The sequence below is a fragment of the Anguilla rostrata genome, chromosome 8 (genome assembly GCF_018555375.3).
Source record: "Anguilla rostrata isolate EN2019 chromosome 8, ASM1855537v3, whole genome shotgun sequence".
Taxonomy (NCBI): Eukaryota; Metazoa; Chordata; class Actinopteri; order Anguilliformes; family Anguillidae; genus Anguilla; species Anguilla rostrata.
Genome location: NC_057940.1, coordinates 46990347 through 47009445, shown reverse-complemented (window position 1 = coordinate 47009445; position 19099 = coordinate 46990347). Strand labels below are relative to the sequence as shown.

The 19099-nt window shown below is 38.3% G+C and overlaps 1 protein-coding gene across 10 annotated transcripts in view; it reads left to right on the top strand.

Annotated features, from left to right (window-relative positions):
• Positions 1-19099, top strand: part of LOC135261819 (ankyrin repeat and IBR domain-containing protein 1) — a 226930-nt gene that overhangs the window by 75761 nt on the left and 132070 nt on the right. For all 10 annotated transcript variants that reach the window (XM_064348453.1, XM_064348454.1, XM_064348448.1 and 7 more), the window contains exon 10: positions 18913-19001. In XM_064348453.1, the coding sequence (XP_064204523.1) occupies positions 18913-19001 (89 nt within the window). The remainder of the gene's footprint in view (positions 1-18912; positions 19002-19099) is intronic.

Sequence of the window (19099 nt, the reverse complement as noted above, 5' to 3'; positions counted from 1 at the left end):
TGAACTATACCATTTGGTCTTTTATTATTCCTGTTTGCTATCACCTCAAGTGTAACCTGCTTAACCTCCATTTTATTTGCTGTGATAGATCTTCTGTAGCATTTCTGCTACTTTCCATTCAACTGTTACTTTACAACAGGCTGGACAGTGGAGGATGCCCCCCCCCACCCCCCCCTCCCCCCATAGCTGGGTTTTTCTCAAGATTTCTTCCCATTGGGGAGTTTTATCCTGTCACTGTGAGGGTTTTAAGGGTTTTCTCCCCTCAAAACCCTCACAGTGAAGCGTTTTTCTCTCAGTTGTAAGAAGTGCTTTTTCTATGCAAATAAAATTGAACAAAGGGAACTAGCCCAAATCATGAAAAACAGCCAAGGGGTGTCCACATAGTTTTGGTCATGTAGTGTATGTGTGTTTTCATGTATGTATGTGTATGTCTCTCTCATAGCCTACATTTATATCCATTACTATTACCAGATTATTAGTTACTCATAATAAACACAGTACCAAAAGAAGTGATTTTCAAAATGGCAAGTTACTCACACATACTAAGCACTGTGTATAAGTCATGAATTCAAACTTACTAGGCCTGCCATTTAAAGTATTGATTTCAAAATTAGGTCAAGTTACAAGAAACAATATTGTCTTAGTTCACTCAAACTATTTTAGTTTACTCAAATTAAGCTGTATCCATGCTATCTATTGTTTCTCGTGTTATTTTCAGTAACTTGGCCCTTCGTTTTTTCATCTTACCATCTGAAGGGAATGTGGTCATTCAAACTTTGTGCCACATCAAAGTGTCAAATAACAAAAAAATGCCTTGTGGAAGAAGACATCATTTAAATGAATGTTTTTAACAGCTGATGAACTTACACTCCAGAAAGGATATAGTTTATTTTTGGTTGTCAAATTAATGTAACAAAATGTACAAGTTCTTGTATATTTGCAACATAAAATAAATACTGAATAGATATTGTACATACTGTGACACCACAAGAGGTTGGGTTCTTGATAGAAGATAAATTCCCCTCCGGTGGCTGCAGCCAACACCAAAACTAAGTTGCTGATGACTGCTATGTCCCCATCTGGTGGCCATGGTTTACTACATATATGGCCTCCCTCTAAAAAACTACAATCTCCTGGAGCCTGTGTGCAGGTCAGCACACCTGAGGGATATCAAGTCCAGTGATTGCCTCAAGGGAGACCTATGTCTTCACCATTGTTAACAAACATAGGGAGGGAAGTGGTGAAAGGAACCTTGTCTGTGGCCTCTCCTGGTGAACCATCAACGGCTGGTAAAGCCTACTATTTTTTGAGTTTTTGTCCTCTTTGAGTTTTTCAAGGACTTAAAAAAAAAGAAACTAACACAGCTGATTGCTGATTATTTCACTATGAAGGATTTGACACTTCATGTCACAGATACACTTTGAATGACCACATTCTCATCAAATGGTAAGATGAAAGTACAGAGAGTTACTTGAAGTAATTTTGGAAACATTGGGTAGCATTGTTTGGAATCCAGCTTGTTTAATTTGTGTGAGCTAAGATAGCCAATATTGTTCCTGAGTTTTTAAAACCCATATTATAAGTAAGGTAAGACTGTTTTGCTCCTAAGGTTAAAAATATTACATTCTATATAAAATTTAATTTAATTAAATATTCTCCCCAGGGACAGGGAGGGAATTTTCCACTTTTTTCCTTCGTTAAGCCCTCAGATAGAAAACTAGCCTGTTAGCTGTTTCAGCTACCTTCTTGCTGACGGAAGGCTTTTTTGTGGTTTTTCGTTCGCCAAGGAGTAAAATATAACTACTGTAATTTGCCTTCATTGTTATGTGCTAACATTAGCTGTAGTTTATTATAATCTGATTCTGGATAAATTTTGGTTGTATTTTGTCCTGAAATATAAATTAAATATTACCTAGCAAGAGTTCCTTCAGTTACTGCTATTTAGTAAAAGTAAAGTTAGTTGATTATTATCGGATTGATTCCACACCTGATATTATTTGATATTATTAGTTATTTTTTGTGTTATTAATTCAATGCTTAACGTTTGGTATTTTTCTTCTCTGGTTTCTGCTGTTAGTTGTCCAGAGCCACCTCAAGCATTTTTAAGTTGTAAATGTAAATGGACTGCATTTATATAGCGCTTTTATCCAAAGCGCTTTACAATTGATGCCTCTCATTCGCCAGAGCAGTTAGGGGTTAGGTGTCTTGCTCAAGGACACTTCAACATGCCCAGGGCGGGGTTTGAACCGGCAACCCTCCGACTGCCAGACAATCGGTCTTACCTCCTGAGCTATGTCGCCCCTTGTCGTTGTGGTCTTGGAGTCTCCATTTTGGCAGAAACTTACTCTAGACTTAGGGAGCACTTGGGTGATAGTTAGGGAGTAAAAATGTGGCCAAAGCTGTGTGAGTGTTGCAGGATGATCACGCTTCTGGAAAGTGATTTCCAGGGGGAATTTATATGCTACTGTTGCCGGCTCATTGAGCATCTCGAAGATCTTCTATCTCGAGGACCAGCTTGCTAGACTCCACAGTTTGCAACTGGTAGAGTTCCAGGAACTGAGTAGCATGTGCACACCACAGCTGGGAAGGGGGGAGAATCCAGAGCAGGCAGGGAGAGATAGTTGGGTGTCCACACAGGGGTGTCCAGAGGTTGTGGCGTCCAACCGATTCCAGTCCTTACAGGAAATGAACCTGGCCCTTGACCCTGAGAGTGGGACGACTGATGAGACACTGGGCACCCAGATGGCCACATCCTCCCAGAAAAGGGAGTTGGCGATAGTGGGGACGCCATTATTAGAGGGATGCATAGTCTATTCACACGAAAATGAATCCGGTATGATGTGTTACCTGCGTGGTGCGCAGGTAGGAGAAATTCTGGAGGATGTGGACAAGCTCCTAGCCAGAGCAGGGAAGGGTTTAGTGTTCATGGTTCACAAGGGAACCAAAAACATAGGTAAGGGTAGGTTTGTGGTTATGCAGAACAAATTCATGGAGCTAGTAGAGAGTATTAACAGTACATCCACGGTAGTTTTTTCTGGAAAATTACTGGTACCACTGGTGGAAGTAGAGTGAAGCAACGTTTATTTGGTGGTTTAACGCATAGCTACAAACCTGGTGTAGGAAGGAGGGGTACAGGTATATGGGGCACTGGGACTGCTTTTGGGACCTGTACAGGTGTGACAGCCTGCAACTGAACCACCAGGGGTACCGCTGCACTGGGCCAGCTTATGCTTAGGGTAGCACAGGATTATTTAAAGTAGAAGTTTAGGGCAGGGTTGGTAGAGAGTGAAAACGGTAAAGAGGTGCAGGCTGTCTGGATGGAAGCTGCCAAAGCTACCTATAATAGAGTGAGCACCAATATATTTTTTAAAGCAAAAGTAAGGATGACGTGGGACAGTGGGTTGGTGGAAGGATAGGAAGGTTAGGTCCAGTAACCTCCAGTTAACTGCTTCCTATCCAAGTGGGGGTATAGCTCTCTATGTAAAAGAACATCTTAATGTACTAGAAATTCCAGAAATTGACCAACTCATGCCTAGTGAGGATATTTGGATTAAGCTCATAGGGGGGACATGAAAAGAGCCTTACTATAGCTGTGTGTTACTGGCCACCAGTTTCAGACAGTAGTGTGAATTCAATGCCCTTTGCAAACATAAAACAGGCTTGTCAGGAAGGTGAGACTATTATTAGGGGTGACTTCAGCTACCTTGCTATTAGTTGGGAACTGATGATAGGGCAAGGAAAATGTGAGAAAGAATTTCAACATGTTGTCAATGACCTTTTTTTTGCACAGTATGACAGTCAGCCTACAAAAGGGTTCTACAAATCAGTTCTGGTTCATGTGCTATGTAATGATCCTGACAGAATTTCAGCATAGAGGTAATTGAGCCACTTGGGACAAGTGATCATTCTGCAGTTATTTTTGATATATTTTTGCAAATTAACAGGGCCTTCTATAAGGCCAGATTTTTTCATTTTAGGCAAGCCATTTTTAACAAGATGCAAGCAAATTTAAGTAATATAGACTGGGTCCAACTTCAATAAAACGTGGCATTTCAGGTTATTCTGTAATGTATCAGGTGTAGTTGAAAAGCAGGCTCAGTGAGAACAAGCCACTGAGAGTGAAAAAAACTGTATAAAATGTATAAAACTGTGACAGCACTGAGCTTAATAAGGTTGAATATTGCAATGTGCATCCTAAGGTTAAAGAACTACTGGAAGCTAAAGTTGATTTTCCGCCGCGTGGTACCGGCTCAACTCGACTCTACTCTACTCGCTGTTGGTACCAGGTACTTCATTTTCCACTGCAGATAGTACCCCCGTCAATGTAGCTGGTCATCATATAGCGCCGCTGCCGTATGAAATGGTGGTCTGCAGTGTTTTCACGTCACCTTTTGGTATCGCGTCAGCTTGCTTGGAACCTCGACAGAGTTGATACGATAAAAAGTACCAGGTACTATCCACAACTTTTGTCCGATGGAAAACCAAAAAAGTCGAGTAGAGTCGAGTCGAGTTGAGCCGGTACCATGCGGTGGAAAAGTGACTTAAGAGGGTTGTAGGGGACATGCCGCTACTTCTCATAGTGGGGCACCAAAATGTAGAAGATATACATCAATATCCTCACATGTGGCACCAGCATATAATAATCAGTCTCATAATTAAATATACAAACTATAAATTGTAATTAATTTATTAATTTTATTATGTAAATTAAATTAATTATTATTAAAATTACACATTATAGTCAATCTTAACCAAATCATAATATCATGTTCAGCTAATACCAAACTAATATAAATGATTCAGCTAAGAGGTGAAGGTATTCTAAATTCTTTGGATTAGCAGCGTCTGACTCAATTCAACACAAGAGTAATATAAATACAGACAACCGTGTAAATATAATAAAGTTTATTGAACACAAAGTACCGAAAAGGCAAAGCACAATTCCCTACAATGATGTAATAAACTGTGTGAGTGCACATGTGTGTAGGTGTTGTGTGCGCGTGTGAGGAGTGTTGGCTGTTCTCCTAGGTCGGGGTTGTGTACCGTGGACACGTGTTCACGGGAACAAAGGAACACGATGGAGTATGAAAGGAGGGGTTTTTGAATCTAGACAAAGCAAGTGAAGAAACAATGGCACATGAAGCGTACCAAACAGATAAAGGATAATGGATATATGGATATCGGTGTGTGTTTTATAGAGATCAACATGCCGTGTTATGACTGGTTAGTAATTAAAATAGATCACATGCAAGATATGTTTTGTGCGTGACATACATTAAAACTAACGCAGTGCGGTGGATGGCTTAGAGCTAACCGAACATACAGAACGTTTACATTAATAATAAAACACAATAACCGTCACAGTTATGTACATCCAATAATGCAGGTCCACGTACCCAAGTATACTCAAAGAGTTTGGTGAGTTTGGCATTAAACCACTGAAAGGTAATTTTAGACTTTATTTTTAGTCTTTAGAAAGATAAATACCACAGGGGTGGAAGCAAGGTAATATAATACCAATATATATGAAAGTGGACCGTACTGATCCAGGAAACTACAAGCGTGTCAGGTTAACTTGCGTCATGTGTAAAATACTGGAATCTATCATTTGAGATGAATTGTTTCTTGAAAATAACAACATCCTAAGGGATAGTCAGCATAGTTTTCGCAAGGGAAGGTCATGCCTGAAAAACCTTTTGGCATTCTATGAAGGAGCTACCAAGTGCTTTGACTATAACAATGATGATATTATATATTTAAATTTCCAAAAAGCATTTGATGAGGTACTACGAGACACTTATTAGCAAAATGAAGACAGTAGGATTTACAGGAGATATTTCAGAGTGGGTTTGGAACTGGCTACAAGGTAGAACATCAAGAGTAGTAGGAGGGATATTATCTGAGCAGGCATCTTTGGGAATATAGCTAAATGCAAAGTTCTACTAGCAGGAAATAAAAACATACGACAAGATTACTTTACGAGAGGGACAAAATTGGAATGTACTCACTTTGTAAGTACAGTACAGTACGGATTGATCACAGCTTTTCAGGTTCTAGGCATTGTGCTGTCGCAATAAAAAAGGCCATCAGGATGCTGGGATATGTAGCCAAAAGTACTAAGAGTATAAATCCAAAGAAGTTATACTTCTTTTATGCAATGCATTTACAAAGGTTTATATACACCTAGGCTAAAGATATTCAAACTCAGTTTTTCACAACTCTGCACATTTCATGTTACCATACATTTGTTTTTGGCAAGTCAATTTGGGTATCTACTTTGTTCACATCAGAGATCATTTTAAAACAATCAATTAGAGACAGATTTATTTAACCTTTAATTCACTATATCACAATTCCAGTGGGTCAAAAGTTTACATACACCAAGTTGACTATCTCTTTAAACAGTCTATAAAAATCTTGGGACCACACAGACACTGTTCAGTAAGAGGCACAAATTAACTCCCAGGGCTGAACGAACTTTGGTCTGAAAGGGTTAACTGAACCCCAAGACAACAGCAAAGGAACTGGTGAAGGTGTTGGAGGCATCAGGTACCAAAGTATCTGCATCCACCATTAAGAGAATTCTACATCGCCATGGCCTGAAAGGCTGTCGTGCAAGGAAGAAATCCCTACTCCAAGACCGGCATTAAAAAGCCAGAATGAAGTTTCCTCCTAGCTTTGTGGAGGAAAGTTCTCTGGTCAGATGAAACAAAAATTGAACTGTTTGGCCATAATGATCAGCGCTATGTATTGAGGAAAAAGGGTGAGGCTTTTAATCCAAAGAACACCATCCCAACTGTGAAGTATGGGGGTGGCAGAATCATGTTGTGGTAGTGTTTTGTTGGAAAAGGGACTGGTGCACTTCAGAAAATAGATGGCATCATGAGGATTATCTAGAAATACTGAAGCAACACCTCAAGACAGCTAGAAAGTTCAAACTTGTTCGCAACTGGTTCTTCCAGCAGGACAAAGATCCTAAGAAAACTTCCAATGTTGTAACAAAATGGCTTAAAGACAACAAAGTGAAAGTATTGGAGTGGCCATCACAAAGCCCTGACATGAATCCCATAGAAAATTTGTGGACTGAACTGAAAAAGCCTGTCTGAGCAAGGAAGCCCACAAACCTGACTGAGTTACTTCTGTCAGGAAGAATGGGAAAAAATTCCAACAAAGTATTGTGAGAAGCTTGTGGAAGGCTATCCCAAGCGTTTGGTGCAAGTTACGAAATTAAAAGGCAGTGCCACCAAATACTAACAAAGTGTGTGTAAACTTTTGACCCACTGAAAATCTGATATAGTACACAAAAGCTGAAATAAATCTGTCTCTTAGCTATTATTTTGAAATGATCTTATATGGAAATAAAGGAGATGCCCTAATTGACTTAACACAGGAAATGTATGTTAACATGAAATGAGTGGAGTTGTGAAAAATTTAGTTTGAGTGTATTTAGCATAGGTGCATGTAACTTTTGGCCTCAACTGTATTAGTGTGCGGTTCTGGGGGCCGTACATCTAGAAAGATATAGAAGCCCTGAAAATGGGCAACCAAATTGTTTCCTGGTATGAATGGTAAAAGCTTAGAAGAAAGACTTAAGATGCTTAATCTCTTCAAGCTTAGTAAAAGATGACTTAGAGGTGATTTGATTGAGGTTTTTAAATTCATAAAGGGGATTATCAAAGCTAACTAGAAGAGGATTGGTACCAGAGTTGAGTTCTGGCAGTTGAACAAGGGGACATAAATGAACATTAGCAAAAGGCAAATTCCACGCAGACATTAGGAAGCATTTCATCATGCAGAAAGTAGTAAATGTGGTGAGTAGCCTGTCAGGTCATGTAGTATAGGCAGAAACTCAGGGGGGTTGTCAAGACCAGGGCGTCATACAGTGTTAGATACTATCTAGCCTGTAGGTAATCAGAGCACCAGGTGTAATTAACAAATTGTGGGCATTGTTGTGTTGAATGACCTGTTATTTTGTGTTATGTTATGCTTGATTTGATATGATTGCTTTCTTTTGCCATTATTTCATGATCTACAACCTCAAAACAAAATAAAAACCAACATACATAGGTTACATCATGTGAGAAAAATATTTATTTTGTCAATTTCGACATGATCCCGCAAAGGGCAGGGCTCACTTTATATCTATATAAAGAGCATGTTTTTGGTGAGTGATTCATCTTCCATTTATAGCAGAGCGGGTGCACATAGTTATTTGAGATGATTCCTTCTAAGATTAAAGGTGCAGTGTGTAGAATTTATTGGCATCTAGCGGAACGGACTTGGCAGAAATGGAATATAATATTCATAAGTATGTTTTAATTAGTGTATAATCCCATGAAAATAAGAATCGTTATGTTTTCGTTACCTTAGAATGAGCCCTTTATATCTACATAGGGAGTGGGTCCTCTTCTACGGAGGCCACCATGTTGCATTGCCAGGTTTCTACAGTAGCCCAGAACGGAAAAACTGCTCTAGGGACGGCCTTTCACGTTATAAATTTTGGTGGGTGGCGCGAATGCCCCGGTTGGAAGACAAAGAAGAAGAAAGAAGAGACTGAGTGGTCCGTTTGTGAAATATACGTGCATTTGTGATGCCTAGGTACCTTCCAAAATAGCTGTGCATAATACCACACGTGTTGTTTACGGCCTTGATGCCCTTTTTAGTACAGTCTGGCTTGATTGACAATTTATCTATTCAGTAGGTGAGAGTATAAGCTTTCTAACGATGTATAACATGTCTAATTTTTCTTTTGGAATAGCGTTTTATTGGTCAGCGTAATCGAGTTTAACATCGCATTCACTTACGCATTCACTCTGTGGTAGCAGTAAAAGATGCTGCACCTAACGAAACGTTGTCAACGATTTTTTGTAATTTCTTGGAAAATACTATTATTATTGAGGACTTCCGGGCAGAGCTAAGCCATATGTTTGCTGATAGACCTAGCTGACATCGTTTTCTGGTGTAAGACAGAAGCGGATAGAAATATATCATTGATTTACTGTCTCTATCTCTATCTATGGAAAACAGATAAGATTTCATCATTGCTATGTAAGTATTACTGCTCGAAATATTTCGGTTATATACGTAATTTTTGAAATTGAGTGTCTTTAAATAGGTTAGTGGTATTATATAATGTGGATATTTCACACTGTAATGTAAGCGTTAGTAGTGTAATAGTTTTTGTGATGCATGCAACAGTGATGACGAGAGTGTTGGAACATTGCCAAAACGTGGTGGACGGTTGAAAATTGTTTTCATATCGTCCCATCTCCATACAAGAAATCATACGAGAGTACAGAGTATAAAAATACATACATCTGATATCAATGTTTCATCTTAAACCTTCATAAGGGCTTCATTTATATTCTTTACAATGGACAAAAAGCATTATGTTCCTTTCTGGAGAGATTTTGGGTATGTTTCTGGACCCCTAGCTATTTTAGATCACTGTACTGACAATAGGCTTGTATTTACCACTTGAAAATAATGCAACAGTGAATATCTTGAGTAAAAACAGTTGATTTGTAGTGAAATATGTGAATTTGTTGTGATTTACAGCAATGCATTGACATTTTGGGTAGATTTGGAGACACTGGGTACACTGCTTAGTTTTTGCTTCATAGATCTTTAGTAGTTCTACATATCCACCCTTAGATTTTATGAACTTTTTATGAACGTTTTTGATCCAGGACCTGTGTACTTTAACCTGCTGTATGCAATCTCCCAGTGTTTCATTGCGAACTAAAAAAGAGCAAATTCATTTTAGATTTTTTACCTAGACAGTTGCATTTGTGATTTGTGGCACTTTATTTCTTTCAAAATTATGAACATAAAGTAATCTAAGCTAGTATTGTAAATGGTACAAATGTCGTGCTTCATTTAAGCCATTTTCAAATCTCTGTGGTGTTCACATCTGGAGTTATAAAGCTTTAAGTAGGGTACCCCCTAAGTGGGCAAGGATCAGCCAGATTTGGCATGTGCGCTAAGAGGTTAACCTGCATTGCTTCCTATTGCTGCATTGCTGTATATCCAGCTGTATAAATGGATTCAATGTAAATGCCCTGGATAAGAGAATCTGCTAAATGCCTGTAATGTAATGTCTCTTGGTGTAGCCAAATCGTCGAAAATGTCTAAATAGTGCATTGCTGTAAATCATAACAAATTAACTATTTTGACTCTTAAAACTCACTTTTCTATCATTTTCAAGGGAGAATTAATATCTTTTCATCAGTATAGGGGTCTAAGATATTAAGGCATCCAAAAACCTTTTCAAAACTTCATGAATAAAATGATATTTGTACATTATACAGCATATAAATTAGCTCCTTATGATGGTTTAATATGAAACATTGATATCACATTGAAGAATAATGTAAAAACATTGTAACACACTGTGGTCCACATACCTAACTAAGTAATCGTTCACATTTGTAATGATTTTTCTGTACTGTACAGTAATTTTTTTTTTCTGTAATTTTTTGTTGCATGTTGATGGGATGACATTTTTACAAATTTTACCATTTATAATGCATTTTTGGTAATTTGTATGTGTCCTAATCAGAGGTGGGTAGAGTAGCCAAAAACTGTACTCAAGTAAAAGTATTGTTACTTTAAAATAATAATGACTCAAGTAGAAGTAAAAGTAGTCATCCAAATAATTACTTGAGTAAGAGTAAGAAAGTAAGTGAAGTAAGTGAAAAGACTACTCAAGTACTGAGTTACTTCATATAATCTGATTTAATGTTGAAATAAGCAGAGCAAGATGAACGTAAAAATCCAAATGTCCAAAATATAAAATTGTAAATGCTTGTCCAATAGAAATAAACAAAATATGAAATAGCCATGTGCAAATTCAAATATGGCCTAAATCATATCCCTTTAAATAAAACAGTACACAGGAGGTTCATCAGAAGAGGAGGATTTTCGCTTTCTGTTGTACTCTATTAAGTCTGTATACCTCATCAGTTTGTTGGGGTGAACCCTCAGTTGACAGAAAAAATATCCATGAGGCTATAGGGGATTTATCCATTAAAATAGACTCATCATCACAACAAAGAGGAGCCTGCTCAAATTCAAACAGAAACTTTATATGTGGAAAATATAATGCTTTGTCGCACCATTATTGTACCTTATGATGCACTTATCCACAATATTCCAAAGTCCCATGATGCCCTGCACGGAATATGTGCAGAACTTCCGGTTTAGCGTAAACAAACTTTATGTATGCTATGCAATGCTATGCAATGTTCCAGCGCTCACGTCATGACTGTTGCATGCTTCACAAAAACTATTACACTACTAACTAACGCTTACATTACAGTGTGAAATATCCACATTAATACCAGTAACCTATTTAAACACACTCAATTTAAAAAATAACGTATATAACCGAAGTATTTTGAACAATAATAGCCTACTTACATAGCAATGATGAAATCTTATCTGTGTTCAGTAGATGGAGACAGAGACAGTAAATCAACAATACAGTTCAATCCACTTCTGTTTTGCTCCAGAAAACGATGTCAGCTAGGTCTATCAACAAACATGCGGCTTAGCTATGCCCAGAAGTCCTCAATAATAATAGTATTTCCCAAGAAATTACGAATAATAGTTGACCACGTTTCGTGAGTGAATGCATAAGTGAATGCGATGATAAGAAAAAGTTTGGTTACGCTGACCTAAAAAACGCTATTCCAAAAGCAAAATGAGACATGTTATACATCGTTAGAAAGCTTATACTCTCACCTACTGAATAAATGAATTGTCAATCAAGCCAGACTCTACTAAAAAGGGCAACAACGACGTAAACAACAGGTGTGGTATTACGCGCAGCTATTTTGGAAGATACCCAGGCGTCACGAATGCGCTTATATTTCACAAACCGATTGTCCAAGACAATAAATGACCACTCAGTCAAATAGTTAGCTATCCACAGCCAAAACTAACCTACAACTTACCGCCACATATTTTCTCAAGTTCGAAGTTGAGTTCTTGTAGGCTGAAATGTCAACATTTCTAGGCAGACAAAGAAGGCAGCGCATAATGTAACTACTGTTTTTGGTAGTCTGTAAGTAAAACATAGTTTGAACGTGAGGCCAGGGGTGTTCTGCCTCCTACGAATCACCCGCCGTTGTTTCAGCCATTGTTGTCGCACACTCATCCTTCTGTGTGCTGTGACTGGCTACGTTTGATTGGTGAAATGGAGTCATGTGGGGCTATGACAGCGCCAAAGCAAAGACCAGTCAGCCTCTTTGGCTGAAGTCTCTCTGAGAGAAAGAAACAAACAGAACGTGCGTTGAGTAAAAAATAGGTAAAAAATAAAAGTAACGAGCGGAATGTAGCCGAATATAACGGAGTAAAAGTAACATTTTTTCTTCGCAAATATACTCGAGTAAAAGTGAAAAGTATGTTGCATTAAAACTACTCTTACAAGTACAATTTATTCAAAAAGTTACTTAAGTAAATGTAACGGAGTAAATATAACGTGTTACTACCCACCTCTGGTCCTAATACTGTAGCTTATTCTTCTGCCTAGTTGGCTTTGCAGAGGTTAGGTCTGAATAGTGTTCACTGTGTGAACTAAACTGTGTTCTTGGCTAGAAATAGCTGTACAAAATAAGCATTGTACCTTACTGAACCTGTGTTTAGCAGTTGTCTATGACCATGAAATGCACTTGTTGTATGTCGCTTTGGATAAAAGCGTCTGCCAAATAAATGTAATGTAATAACCACTCCAAGGGAAATGTTACATTCCTCTAGCACATATCACCGCACGGTAAATTTGAAGTATTTTAAAGTATTTTCCATGCCATTTCCATTCCATACTAACAGCTAGGCTTGTTGTTAGCCCCCAATTCAAATGTGATTAGCATTATTTGCAAAGGCTAACAGTTGTGTCTTCTGGCTAATGTGAATATACATTTTTTAAAATAAGAGACAAGGCAATAAATGACCACTAAATCTTGAAAGGGACATTTTTACAGGTGAAACCAATATAAGTTTGTGTATTTATTCCATTTTTAGTCACTGATATTGGTAGTAGAATGACACAAAAAAGCCTTGTCTCACTATTCAGTGAGCAGTGCTTTTAACCACAGTGTTGGCATACCTTTGGGGCTGTTGTTGGATTTATCTTGTTACTATGACGGAATACAGATATTTGGTGGAGAAAGAACAATTTTATGAACTCCCAGATAGACACTATCATGTCTAACAATCTCCCATAATTAAGTGTAATTACAGTTAGCTATACTTTTTAGGGTGTTTTTTTAATTATATATATACTGTATATTTTTAAGTGTGTCATGCTTTGGGGGTGTAGTTGCAGATGAGACTGCAGGGAGGGGGTGCTTGTCAAATAGACGACTTGCGTGACAATGATGGCACTTATGAACTCTGTATTTGGCAAAGTTGTCGATTATCGTCTATTATTAAACCTAGAACACAAAGTTTGTTATTTCCACTGTGAAAATGGCTTAAATGAAGCACGACATTTGTATCATTTAAAATACTTACTTTAGATTAGTTTATATTCATAATTTATGAAGAAATAAAGTGCCAAAAATGCAATTATCTTGGCAAAAAAATAAATTAACTTGTTTTTTTAGTTTGCAGTGAAATACGAGAGATTGCATATAGATGGCAGGTTAAACTATACATGTCCTGGATCAAAAACTCCTTGACCACAAGTGTGTAAAATCTCAGGGTGGATATGCAGAACTACTGAAGATCTATGAAGCAAAAAGTAAGCAGTGTACCCAATGTCTCCAAATCTATCCAAAATGTCTAAATTGTGCATTACTGTAAATCACAACATAATCATGTATTTCACTACAAATCAACTGTTTGTACTCAAGAAACACACGTTTGCATCATTTCCAAGTGGGAATTACAAGCTTTCCATCAGTACAGGAGTCTAAAATATCTAGGTCTAGAAACATATCCAAAATCTCTACAAAGATGAGTAAAATGCTTTTTGTCTATTATAAAACATATAAATTTGCCTCTTATGATGTTTATGATGAAACATTGATGTCAGATTAAAAAATAATGCAAAACATTGTGACACAATGTGGTACACATACCTAAATGTGTAATCATTAACTCTTGTGTGATTTTATGTACTCTACAGTATGTAATGTTTTCTTGAATGGGGATGGGATGACATTAAAACAATATTCAACTGTCCACTGAAACATGTGGCAATGTTCCAGCTTCATGTCAGATCAGGTGCTTGAAACATAAGCATGACTGAGCTACCAACGAATGCTTACATTACAGTGTGAACTATCCTCATGATAAAATAGCACTAACCTATTTAAAGACACTCAATTTAAAAATGTAAAGTACATAACCAAAATATTTTGAGCAGTAATCCTTACATATTGAGGATGAAATCTTATCTGTGTTCAATAGATAGAGACAGAGACAGATAATCAATGCTTTCATTCTCCTCTGCTCTGCTAACATAGTCCAGAAAACAATATCAGCTGGGTCTATCAGAAAATATATGACTTAGCCATGCTCAGAAGTTCTCAAGAATAATATTTTCTGAAAAATGACGAAACTCTTTGATAGAATTTTGCCAGCGCTGAGAAACTTTGTCTTGAGCATAGTTTTCCTGAATCCTCTACTATGATAAGGTGTGATCCTGTGTGAACTGGTGTGGTCCTAAAAGGGGAGGGGTAAAATATTGAGTGACATGAACAGTAAATTAGAACACCACTGCTGTTATTCTACACAAGCAAAATCTATCTATGGGTACTAGCTTGTTACTATGGTCAATTGCTTAACATTTGACTGCCTTTCTGCTATTCACCACCAGATGAAGCCATAGAGCCTACCGCATTAGACAGCCATCTTGGGTAGGTTCAATGAAAGGGTCTTGGGAGGCCATCTAGCTAAATTACCAGAGGGCAGCCATCATGTTGAGGCTGACCCATTAGCATCCTATTAGTTGCCTTTACTGTGACTCTCAACACTCTTGCAACTACAGGCATTAGCTAGCATGGACCAGCACTGCCGTTAACTATTGTCAATGTTAAGACACACAGAAGTAAGCATAGTACACGCACTAATAGACATACATTCCAGGCATGCAGAAGTTATCGCAGAGTGGTTCTACCGTTATACTGTACAGTCACATAATAATAATATACCTAACAAATATACAAACATGCAGTATATACAATAATTGCAGTAATTAAAGCCGCAAGCGGCGTTAGGAGGGGTCCAAGCATTGGCACTATTGCGCCCCCTATGGAGCACTTTTAAAATGGTTTTGTCCTCATGCTCATATACCTTCACCCAACATATCTACTGAATATCATGATGATTGTATAAAATATTGATGACTTATTGCTGCCAATTTTGTGGCATCACTTCGCTTTGTCGAAGTTCGAGAAGTTTGTCGGTTGACAGCGGCCATACCGTTTATCTGATTGGGCCCATTTATATTGCGTTTATGTAGGTTGTTCCCCTGAGGCTCTTTATCCGATTTGGTGCTGATTGGGCCAAAATTGGAAAAGCCCTGTAGAAACTAGAAACTAGACCCGACGGTGTCGGATTACTTAAGCCGCGTTTCCACCAAAATTACCCGGAACTTTTAGTCCCAGGAACTACTTTTCAAGGAACTAAAAGGTTCCTTCAGCCCATGGTTTTCTGCGTTTCCACCGCGGTCTAAAGTCCCGTGAAGATTAGGCAAATTAGCCCACTGACGTATGAAAAAGCGACGTTGTCGTCCGTCCATCTGTCCTATGATTTCTTCTGTAACCCCATACTACCACCGAAGTAGCCTACATTATTTTCTAATAACCGGGACAGCCCGGAGGGGTTTATTCCACTTATATACAACGGGCTACCAACAATGACTGTATATGGTTACTTTTGTATTTATTGATTTTTATCGATTTAATCACCTGGAATTGAAATATTCTTCTGCTGCCGTTTGGGCATATTTTACCGTTGTCAAGCAAAAATGTCGTTGGTAGTTGAACTTGGACCATTGTTATGCAACAAATAGTATATAACAGGCCAATAGTCAGATTGTAACTGTTTTATATATCCTCTCAAACACATTCATTATGTTTTTATGCGAACATTCGCTTTCATGTCTTGACATCCGAAGCGACAGAATGCATTCACATTTCCAATATAACTGGCAACAACAGCAGAAAACATGCACACGTTGTAAACAATTTGCTGTTTGATTACTTTCTCATCGTCAATTCCATATAGGCTAATCGCAAAATGACAAGAATAGAACGAAAATCGGACTTGCTGAACATTTAAATTAGTAGTGGTACAGCCACCGTTTGCTTTCCTTCGAAGTTACTTCTAGCCGAGCAGCGAAGTGTGCCCTCCAGATGCGAACCATGCACCATAATTTAGTCCATAGTCTTCCTGGTCTTTTCGTGGAATTGAAGAATGGCAGTAAAATGGAGTAAAATTACGGCAGTCTGAAAAAGCTAAAGGGATGATTACTAGAATTAACCTTTATTTTACCCTGACAAAAGTGCGGAAGGTGATTTCAGTTTGCTTTTACTGTATCACCAATGTTAATTACGCAGAACTACCGCATACCTCACATAACTGTATCAACGTTTTAGTCAATTATACGGGCTAACAAAGAAAATCCGGAAGAAAATATTACAACAATTAATCCGTTTGAATGTTTTGGTAGCCTACGTAATATGCTGTCCCAGCACGAATGCTTAGCATTTTATCAAACGAATACTAAAGCAAGAAAAGAACAGAAGAGCACACGTTATAATTCCAAGACGTTGGCAGGCTATAACCAAAACTAGGCGACTGCGCCGCATAACATACAAGTTTGATTTGTTATTATGTTATTATGTTATAAGTTATTATGAAAATTAATTGGTTTGCGGCTGCATATTTTCAAACATGGCGGTTAATGGCGGAAAATAAATACAAAAAAATGCTGCGAGTACTCGACCAATCAGAAATGTTCAGCGCTGCAAGCTCCACCCAAAAGGTTCCTGTACTTTCGGAAAGTACTACCCCCCGAGCAGGAACTTTTTGGGGGGCAAAATAAAGCCCCCGGAACTAAATTTAGACCCTAGTTCCTCAAAAGGTTCCTAGTTCCGGGGTAAAGTTCCTGCGGTGGAAATGCGGCTTTAGTTGCATCGCCATAGATGTCTCCTAGCCGCTTGCCATAAAGGCCTTTACTATGTCATAACACTTAGATGGCATGACGTAACACTTAGATGGCCTGGCGCGTGTGAAGAGCTGTAGCACTTCTGCGCCGCAACTAAAAAAGGCGTCAGACACGTATTCCAATCCATTGCTCAGCTTAGCAGAGAATGCACATTTCAGAGCAACGTGTTTTCGCTCGTTTGCAGAGAAACTCAAATACTATTAATAAAAATGGTTTAGCTATTTCTCAGCATAATCACGGATTCAAAGACTAAACGAACTCACCCGATATTTTCTTCAAATGGATCCATGCCAAAGAAAATAATAATAAATAATAAAAAACTTTGTATAGCACTTTTCAAAAACAAAGTTACAAAGTGCTTTACACACATAAAAAGAAATAAAATAATACAAGATGTAGACGACAGCTTAAGGGACACATTAAAACAAAGTATATGAATAAATTAACATGAAAATAGGAGCCGCATGAAAGAGGGCCAAACAGAGGAACAGATACAGATACAAGGTTAAAAGAATATAGTAAATAACAGGATGTTAAAAATATATAAAAATAAGAATAGAAAAGGTATTAAGAGGCTAAAACATTAAAAGCAACCTTGTAAAAATGTGTTTCAAGATGAGATTTAAAACTAGGCACCGACTCAGCGAGCCTGATCTCCTCGGGCAGGGCGTTCCAAAGTCTAGGAGCTCTAATCGCAAATGCCCGGTCTCCTTTTGTTTTTAACCTAGACTTTGGAATGACCAACAGTGCTTTGCCCGAGGATCTCAGGCTACGGGTTTGCTCATAGCGGGAGAGTAGATCTGAAATGTATGTCGGTGCTATAACAGACCTGGCCTGGAATGTGATTATGTGTAAAATTTTTAAATCGATTCTAAAAGAGACTGGCAGCCAATGTAGGGATGCTAGGATAGGAGAGATATGGTCAAATTTTTGCCCCGTGCTGATTGGTGGGAGCCTACTGAGGCCGGTTGCCGGGCAATAAACCTCCCCAATCACCTTACTGTAGTGCCTGAGGGGGCAAGCCCAAAAGGATAGCCTGTGGCTTGACCCTAGGCAAGGGGGAGAGGTAGGCCCCCGGAAGCAGTAAAATCAGTTTTGTTAGGTGATAACAGCCCTAATCTATGGAATGTGGCTCCCTTGTTTTTATTCTGCATGTTGGGTGCTGAGTTATGTGTATGGTCTTTTTGTATGGTGAAGGAATGTTATGTATTGCGTTTGTATGAACCTTATGCGTTTTGAATAGATGTGCGATCATGTGTATGAAGTTGTCATATAATTATAAAACCATTTCTAATGTTCCTAATAATAAATTAACATAATGGCGATATTAGAAAGAAACATATAATGGATACATTTAAAATAATAAAGCCCCATATTTGTAAAAACAAAAACAAAAAAAAAAAGGCCCCCAACTGAGCCTTGCTGCCACTACAAAAGAAATGTCTGGACATGGCAACAGCCCCCATTGTTTGAGTTTGTTGTTTGGTGCTGTGTGTGCGTTTATATATTTATTTATTTTCATTGCTGCATTTTTGTGATTCACTTCCTTGCGGCAGGTGCACAGCTACAACAGAGCTTGAACAGCATTCTCCATCCTGGAGCTTTGACACTTTCTTTGCCGTACCTGCCATACCCCTCATCCCCCAAAAGCAGAGCCAGAACTCACCACTCACCCCTTTAGTTTTCCTGCTGTGAATGTCAGTATTTACCTCTAAATTCTTGTTTTCATGCAGGGAGTGTCTAGGAGATGCCCATGAACCATGTGATTGTCAAACCTGGAAGATGTGGCTCCAGAAAGTGACTGAGATGAAGCCAGAAGAATGTAAGCTTTATGTTCTCTGAAGCAGGGAATGTACCGAGCAATAACTGCTGATACTTCTGCTATTAGGCAACACATGGCTTTTACTGACAGCCTTCAGT